Raw genomic sequence first — 9,382 nt, forward strand, 5'->3', positions numbered from 1 at the left:
TAATTGGCGGGAGAGGTAAAATGAAAAATAAATACATCCTTTGAGAAATCTAAACATTACGCGCGCCTTCTAAAGCCTTCTAATAATTCCACAATTTTAAATGAGCCCTTTGGCCAATTACTGATTTATTTTCTATCCCTTGAGATAAACCCATCTTAATAATGCATTTGATAAAATACAAAAACAATATCAGCAATGATAATAATAAATCATGGATGACATTATTTGGAAAGTAGGGCAGTTTTATTTGATGTAGAACATCATGGAGCAACAAGTGGCGCCAACAATAGATTGGAAGAACAGGTCAGAGGCCAAATAGATTGCAATATATTGCTAGACTCTTGTGATTTATCAGAATTGGTAAGCAAGTACTTTGTCCACTAAATATCCACATAAATTTTAAAAGTCCGCGTTCTTTTCACATGTTTGGCTGAACAAATACCAGATGAGTACCAAAAAAACATCATAACCGTATTAGTCAGCAACTAACAAAGCTTAACTTATCATAACATAAATAAGAGACTTGTTTTAGAAGAGTGATGAGAAAAATTTATCAACTAATCAAAGGGCATCATCCAAATACTTAACCGAAATGGTATACAAATATATGAATTCAACCTTATCAATGGATACCTTATTGTATCCATTGATAAGGGCATCTATTGCCATCCCCATCAAACAATGCTTAAGAATATCCATAAGCTAAAAATTTAGCACAATTGTAGGTCAACATATTAGGTTAGTGCCAAACAATGGGATGATGGTGGAGCTTAACAAATACTATGGTCACACAGTACTACAAAAAAAATATATATATATATTCATGAAGATATAGCAAATGCGATGATCACAACATGAAGAAAGCAAATTTAGCAGCACTTATGCAAATTAGATGGCCACATAACAACACGGAAAGTAAATGGTATCGTCAAGCTATTGTCAATGTGAACTCAAGCAAAAGCAAAAAAATTTAGCAACTTGCCCTAGATGTGACATCAGAAACGAGATGTAATTTGCGAGAATAGTGCCTTGAAATCAGTAGTGGGCGAACCTGTGCCCTCTGGTTTTGATGCCAGATCAAGTGCCTTAAACTTGGACTCTTCAAACTGAAGAGCCTGTGCATGAAAAAGGAAATCTTCAGGTTTACATTTTATAAGTGTCTGTTAAACTACTTTGTGAATATGTAATCAGGTTAGATTGTATAAATATTTGTAAATATGCATCATGGCAAACACATTACACGTCTATATTTTCCTCCATGATTTCAGTTATACATACCTGGATGCAAACCTCTGCTACATCAGCTCTTGCGATTGTCCTAGTTTCTGTCTTGAGAAGCTCATCATCCTTTCCGACGAGCAGTTCTCTCAGGCCCCCGTCTTTGTCCTGTAAACCTCCAGCCCTGTTTCAGATTAAGATATTATTTGGAAGAAATACACTAGTATACTTTGAGATCTTGCTGAATGCTCTTGGAAAGATCTTTAAGTGAAAGATCTTGCTTGTAAAACTTATCACAGAATGCTCTTGGAATCACAGAATATAGATCCTATTTAGGAATGGTACAAGTCAATCCATATAAGCCTCTCTACATGGTTTGCATTGCAATTGGGTCGGATTTATGATCCCATCAATCTTACAGCTTGGATAAGCATGAGTTACCCTGATCACTCATTCCATCCGAGGTTATCTTTCATAGGAGAAAAGGAAAAAAGAAGGGGGAAAAAACTAGTGAAGAAAAGAAGAGGAAAACTAAACTTTTGTCATTTCTCCCTAAGCAATCCAGCAAAATTAACCAGAAAACAACCTTGTTTATACACTGATACATGGACTCCCGATATGCCGACACTCGAACACTAAAACTCCGAATAGACATTTGATGTTTTATAGATGGTGTAAAGAATTTTAGAAATGGTTTCCAAGTCTGAGTAGCATAGTGCACATTAATGACCCCCTAACTCAATGGAGCATCTCCACCTCCAGTCAAGGCTTTGTGAATCTTTGCACTATTGTTGCAATCATCTCCCTCTGATCCTCTTTGTCCCTGAAGGTGCTCTCTTTCCTTTTATCTTCTCTTCATTTTCAATCTTATTTTATATCGCTCTAACAAAACACAGCCTCAATGATCTAAATAGCTACAGATGTACTGAACCCTAAGGTCATGCAATCCTATAGCGTAGCCTAGAATGTGATTCTAAAAGAGAGTGCTAATTATTGAGCATATTGATGAGGTCCGACCGTCAAGCATGACAAAGACATTCTTTTATGCTAGAAAAGATGCAACACATGTATATGTTTTTTGCTGCAGATTCAGAGATCATACCTTATAATTGTATATGGTATCCCGGAATCTGCTAAATATTGTTCAGCTTTCCGCTTCCATACCTGGAAGGTTAAAAGTGAAAATTGATTAAAAAAAAGCTTTTTTCCTGTAAAGTGGCAAGAAATTGTAAGAGCATCTGCATCAGATACCCTATTTAAATATTTTATCTTAAATTTTAGATAGGGTAGGTAAAAAATCTTTGCATCAGCTACCCTATCCATTCCCTAAATTATGCATTTATGAACAGTACTTCTCTAAATTTAGGGAATTGATTCCATTCCCTAAACATTATAGAGGAGAGAGAAGAAATAGGGAAGCTGATATATGATATTTTGAAAAATGGATATCCAAATTTAATAAAGTAACTTTTTTACCCTAAATTATGCATTTTGGATAGGGAAGCTGGTGTGGATGCTCTAACAAGTCAATATGGAATGAGGCAATATAGGAGTCTGCTAAAAAAAGGATCAATTTTAATGAGAACAATATTTCGAGTGTTTATAAATCATAATTTAAGTAGCATTGGAGCAATAGGAACAACCTGATAACAGTTTCTATCCTTGGATCTAAAACTATAGATTGGCAGTATATTAGCCAGATAGATAAAACATCACTAATTATCCACTAGATCAATCCTTTACTTTCATATGAGATCTATTATATCTGCTTTTTCTAGTCCAGAAGTGAGATGATTTATAAAGCCACCAAATAAAATTCCTTCTAGAATAATCTTACATGGTCAATGCTGAGGAACTATAGAAAAGAACAACTGCCACCGGATAGAACTGCTTACTAGTATGTTTCCATTCCCAATGTTGTTCAGTGGATTATTGATGTTTGTTCCACCCATGGAACCAACCAAAACTATTTGCTTAACACCGACAGCTTTAGCTGCAGAATTACAAGGTTTAGATAATCAAGACAAAATGGGATAGCAACAAATGAGCAACATTCAGAAACCAAGTCATCCTCTATTCAGCAAAATGTCCTTAATAAAGAATGATGTAGCTCAAGGGAGAGGAACATGATCAAAATGACCAAGAGTAATGCACACAGGACAAATACATGTGAGTATTGAGAGAGGAGGGAACACAGTGATTTACCAGCATCAATTTGATTCTTTTGACCAATCCAATCAACCTAAATAGCGATATACATCATTAGGTAAGGAAAGCAAAGATGAAATTGGAAATATATGTTACGACTTAATTGCTACCTGCTCAGGATTTAATCCGTCTTCGAAATAAAACTCAGGTGGTTCACCTTTGGTTGGGTCAAATCCTGGTTTCATCTTTGGCACAGCACTCGTGAGAATGATGAGTGCATCTATACCTTCAACAGCAGGAAGGATGCTATCTACATTCCTTATATCACCTATAAAAACATCATCAGCACCGCCTATTTTCTCTTTGCTCTCTGCTGTCCTAACTAAGCCTCTAGCAACAAACTGTTCTGGTCTTTCCTTCAGCTTCTTGTAAAGAATTTGGCCTAAGTTTTTCAATAAACAAAAAACAAAATATGTGGTGTTAGAATAGGTTTATAATACTTAATGTTGCAATATAAAAGACGCCAGTATGTCTGCATACTCATATATGATGCACTAGCAAAAATTCCTATCTTACGTAACATATTTACATCCAGCCAACGCATGGACACTCTTGTTAGTTCCAGTTCATTGAACTTTGCAAAGCGAGTTGTATGGTAAGTAGTTGATGGAGTAAAAGAAGGAGAACAACAAGTTGTGCAACAAGCTTATGATATGGATCATGCTCAACCCACTCTAGATATTAATGATGATCCATTATGCATCAATGGAGGCCCAATTACAAGGGCTAAGGCTAAAAAGAGGAAGGAAGCACTTAATGTGCTAATTGAAGATGTGAAGGCCAAAGCTATCATTGAAAAAGGTTTGACCAAGAGCAAGTCATCCGGCTTAGTCAACTTAATTCAAGCCTTAGATGAGATGAATTAGCATTTAAGTCTCATATCTATGCAGTATGGATATGTAGACTCAATTTGGACTCAATTTCTACCTTTATTTGGGTTGTAATAATGCCATAAATTTAAAATGGCTAAGTAGTCTATATAGGCCTTTATTAAATGGGTTTTCTTTTGACCTTTTAGGGTTTTTTGGTCACCCTATAGATATAAATAAGGGGGGTGACGGCCACATATGTATCTTTGACATATTTTTCAATCTAAAGCACGGTGAGGCTTTCGCTTGTTGGTTCTTCATTGAACTAGAACTTATCAAGGCATCTCCTTGTGGCGTTCAAAGACTTATCAACCTCAATCCCAAGGTTGTGGTGTCTTCCATCTTCTATACCAAGGTTCGTGCTTTCCTAAGCATTGGGTCAAGGTTTCTTTTCATCCATCTTATCATCTTAGACCTTCCTTCTTTCTGTCTTCAATTCGTTGTGGGTTCTTGAGATATCTTTCTCGTTGGGTTCACATCAGTAGTGCAAGACATGAGTTGAGGCCAAAGTGAAGGGTTACCAAAAAATTTTGAGGAACAAGACCATATGAGTAAACTAAAGCTATTTTGGGTAATTAGATATCCTAGAAAAGCTATTATCAAGTAATTTTGAGTTCCACTGTTCATCCTTGAATGATCAGGGGCTGCTTCTATCTTATGTATTCAACAACGCACAGAGAGCCATAGTAAACATTTGGTATATAAGTCGATATTCAATCCTGAAAATTGGTGTCACGGAGGAATATGTAAGATTGTAAAACAAATAAGAGATGTGACCACATACTAACTGCTTTAGGTAGTATAACGGGACCTATAATATACGTGCAGAGCAACCAGTGGAAGGCATAGAGAGCTTCCCAGAAAGACCATTTGTCACTGAATCACTAGCTAGAATAATAACGGGGAAAGAAAAGAGAAACAATTCAGCACCAATGGAATCGGAACTTTAAAACCCACCAATTGAAGTTGTATAGCACCTAAAACAGATTGTAATATTAAATTCCCTTTTTACAAACTCGTATACTTGGGAAACTCCATTAGCCACTCGTTCAATCCCTTGTTGACTGACACAAGTCAAGCGCAAATTGCATTGCCAGTCTCAATCCATGTCCTCCCCTAATTACTATCTGCGGTGCCAATAACAAAGATAAGGCTTCAGATGGGTCAATTTCGTTTAATACTTCTTCCCAGATCCAGTGTACGTGTCCAACCCAGCTACATTCCCGTCTTCTCTCGTATGCACACCTAGCAAGCAAGACAGTTCCTTACGAAAGCCACTGACAAGTCTGATCCAATAGTGACGCCCATCATTACTCTCTAACCAAGGTCCCCAAACCCTAGTGATAGATCAGTCGTATTCCCGCCTTCATTACGATCGATTGAAACACGACGGAGCAAAATTAAGGTGAAATCGGAGCTCAAGTAGGGTGGCGCGAGTGGACTAAGTGATTTTCGAGGCACCTGTTCTTCCACCGGCGCCGGTGACGAGGACGGAGAGGATGGACCCGTCGGCCACTGCCACGATCCAGGTTCGCCTCCTCGCGGTCGAAGCTCTGGGGAAGCGGGAGAGCGAGAAGGAAGCTGGATCTTGAGAGATCTTGGCAAAGCCGGAAGATGCGCTGGCAGGGAAGGAGACGCGCATCGGCATCGCCATCGCCATCGCCATGAGAGAGCGGCCGCAACCCCACCTTATCTGCTTGTACTGCGACAGGCGCGAAATGAGTCCGAATTTATACACGATTTTTTTTATAAAAAAATCACAATTGAATTTAGTGCGATTTTTTAAAAGGTTTTAAAATTATTATTAATTTTATTTTTTGTCTTCGACTTTATACACATTTTTATTTAAAAAGAATAATCATTAATAAGAGGTTCCGTCCAATTGATTTTTTTCCCAAGGCTCGAGTTCAATTCCAGTTTGAATTCTTATGTTCGAGCTTTTTTTCGTAATCAAATTAAATAATAAAACAGCTCAAACTTGATTTGGAAATAGCTCATTTAAAAATTAAATCCTGTTAACCAATACGAGGAAGATTTCATGTAGTAATATGTTATATTTAAATATCGCATCGCCTTGAAAGATATCGGATGTAATGCTAAATATGGTCGGTCCTAAATTCAGATAAAAGAGGAGAGTTGTATTAAGTTGTCCGTCAGTGTCAAAACTATAACAAATATTCAATGAATGGATTCATTATTGTGTAAATGTTAGATTGTTTCCCGAAAAGAACGCGTTGCAGGGTCCGACTGTAACGTCTCGACAAGGACCGCTACATCTCCAAAATTCGGGTGTAGTGCTAAATATACAAGAGTTCGCGTTACAGGGTCCGACTGTAATATCTCAGCAAGGACCGCTACATCTCCATGAAAACTTAGGTGTAGTGTTAAATATAATAGGCAAGAATTCTCACACCATAGATTGAATAAGAACAAATATGATAAAAACACTAATAATCTAAGATTTGGAACATAGGAATTCTTACGGATAGATCAATGAAGGTAGTAGATATGATGATTAAGAGAATAATTAATATTTTGTATATACAAAAGACGAAATGAACAAGCGAGAAGGCAAAGATAATAGAGAACTCAGGTTTTAAATTATGGTACACTGAAAAGAGTAAAACAAGAAATTGAGTGAGTATTATTGTAGATAGTTTGTTAAAGGATGAAATTGTAGGACTAGTTAGAAAAGGGGATAGAATTATAGCCCTTAAGATAATAGTGCGAAAAAATTATGAACATAATTAGCGTATATGCACCACAGGTAGGATTATATGAAGCTACCAAATTAAGATTTTGGGAGGATTTAGATGAAATATTACAAAAGATTTCACCAAATAAAATTATTTTAATAGGAGGTGATCTAAATGGGCATGTCGTAGTGAAAAATAAGGAATATGAGAGAGTATATAGTAGTTATGAGTTTGGAACGAGAATGAGAAAGGAAAAAACTATATTATATTTTGCGATAGCATATGACCTTATATTAACTAATACGTTTTTAAAAAAAAAAAAGAGAAGAACATTTACTCACATTCAAAAGTGGGAATAATAAATCGCAAATTGACTTTCTTATGGTTAGGAAGAAAGATAAAAAGATTTATAAAGATTGCAAAGTCATCTCTGGAGAAAGTTTAACTACCCAACATAAGGTAGTAGTATTGGATATACGCCTCAAACATAGTATCAATAGAATGAAAATATATACAATTTCTAAAATTAAGTGGTGGAAGTTAAAAGATGGAAAGCAACATATATTTAAGAAAAAGGTAGAAGTACAAGCATTAGGTGAAATATACGATAACTCTAATACAACATAGGATAAGATGGTATCAAAGTTGAAAATAGTGTACTCGATGAGTCAAAGGGACTTGTACCATTAAGTAAAGAATCTTGATGGTGGAATGAGAAAGTGAAGGGAAAACGAATAGCTTATAAGGAATTATATATTTGTAAGAACAATGAAAACTTAGAAAAAATATACAATAGCTAAGAAAATAGTGAGTGAAACAAAAAATGAAAATTTTGAACGATTATATCAAAAATTGGATTAAAAAAAAGGGAAAAGAAACATCTATATAATAGCTAAAGTGGTAGAAAGAAAAACAAGAGACCTTAGCCAAATAAAATGTATTAAAGATGAATGTAATAGGATATTAATAAATGATGGAGAAATAAAAGAGCGGTGGAAGAGGTATCTTCATCAACTTTTTAATGAAGGTTTAAGTGATCAACTTAACTTAGGTAATTTAAGTAGGTCAAATGAGCATAGAAATTTTAATTTTTATCGTAGAATTCAAACTTCAAAAGTAAAACAAACTTTGAATAAGATGCACAATAGAAAAGTCGTTGAACCAGACGATATTCCGATAGAAGTATAGAAGTGCTTAGAGAAACAAGGTATTGAATGACTTACAAAATTATTTAACATGATATTGAAAACGAAAAAAATGCCTAATCAATGGAGGATAAGCACTATAGTTCCCTTATATAAGAATAAGGGAGACGTACAAAATTGTGCAAACTATAGGGGTATTAAACTAATGAGTCATACTATGAAACTTTAGGAAAAAGTAATAAAAAAAAGATTAAGGAAGAAAATCACAGAAAATCAATTTGGATTCATGCTTGGAAAGTCAACAATACAAGCTATACATCTTCTTAGATAATTAATTGAAAAATATCGGGAGCAAAAACAAGATCTACACATGGTATTCAATGACTTAGAAAAAGCTTATAATATAGTCGCAAGAGAAATTATATGGAGAATTTTATAAAACAGAGGTGTTAGCATAACATATATTAAACTAATTAAGGATATGTATGAGGATGTAACGATCAGAGTAAAGATTTCAGGCGGAGTAACTGAAATATTTCCAATAAAGATAGAGTTACATCAAGGATCAGCTCTAAGTCCCTATATTTTTACACTAATTATGGGCAAACTCACTACGCACATTCAAGATACAGTATCGTGGTACATGTTGTTTACAGATGATATTATTTTAGTAGATAATACACGTGAAAAAGTAAATGCTAAATTAGAATCTTGGAGGAAAATACTAGAAGGGAAAGGTTTAAGCTTATGGAATTTAAGTTTAGTAATATTAAAAGTAATGAAACTATTGTTAAGATAGGAGAGGACAAGTTGCCCTGAATCAAGAGATTTAAATATTTAGGATTATTTTTGCAAAACGATAGAGTGATTGAGAGAGATGTCTTACATAGAATACAAGCAGGATAGATGAAATGGAGGGGAGCATCGAGTGTTTTATGTGATCGTAAAGTACCTCTTAAACTTAAAAGTAAGTTCTATAAAATCGTAGTTAGACTTGCTATGTTATATAGAGCTGAATGTTGGGCTATGACTCAAGCAAATGAGCAGAAGATGAGAGTTGCGGAGATGAGGATGTTAAGATGGATGTGTGGACATATGAGGATGGACAAAATAAGAAATGAGAGTATTAGAGAGAAAGTCGGAGTTGTATCTATTGAGGAAAAACTCCGAGAGACACGTTTAAGATGGTACAGATATATACTTAGACGACCAATAAATGCTCCAGTTAGGCGATGTGAAAATACGA

At 35.2% G+C, this 9,382-nt stretch overlaps 1 protein-coding gene across 1 annotated transcript; it reads right to left on the reverse strand.

Annotated features, from left to right (window-relative positions):
* Positions 1 to 855: 855 nt before the first annotated feature.
* On the reverse strand, positions 856 to 6,014 carry LOC122007299 (uncharacterized protein At5g02240-like). The gene is made up of 7 exons (XM_042563143.1): positions 5,757 to 6,014; positions 3,537 to 3,808; positions 3,424 to 3,460; positions 3,114 to 3,211; positions 2,321 to 2,382; positions 1,279 to 1,402; positions 856 to 1,115 (listed from the first exon to the last, which is right to left on the reverse strand). The coding sequence occupies exons 1-7, from the start codon at positions 5,959 to 5,961 to the stop codon at positions 996 to 998; spliced, it is 918 nt and encodes a 305-aa protein (XP_042419077.1). The 5' UTR covers positions 5,962 to 6,014; the 3' UTR covers positions 856 to 995.
* Positions 6,015 to 9,382: the final 3,368 nt, after the last annotated feature.

This window comes from Zingiber officinale, chromosome 7B (genome assembly GCF_018446385.1).
Source record: "Zingiber officinale cultivar Zhangliang chromosome 7B, Zo_v1.1, whole genome shotgun sequence".
Lineage (NCBI taxonomy): Eukaryota > Viridiplantae > Streptophyta > Magnoliopsida > Zingiberales > Zingiberaceae > Zingiber > Zingiber officinale.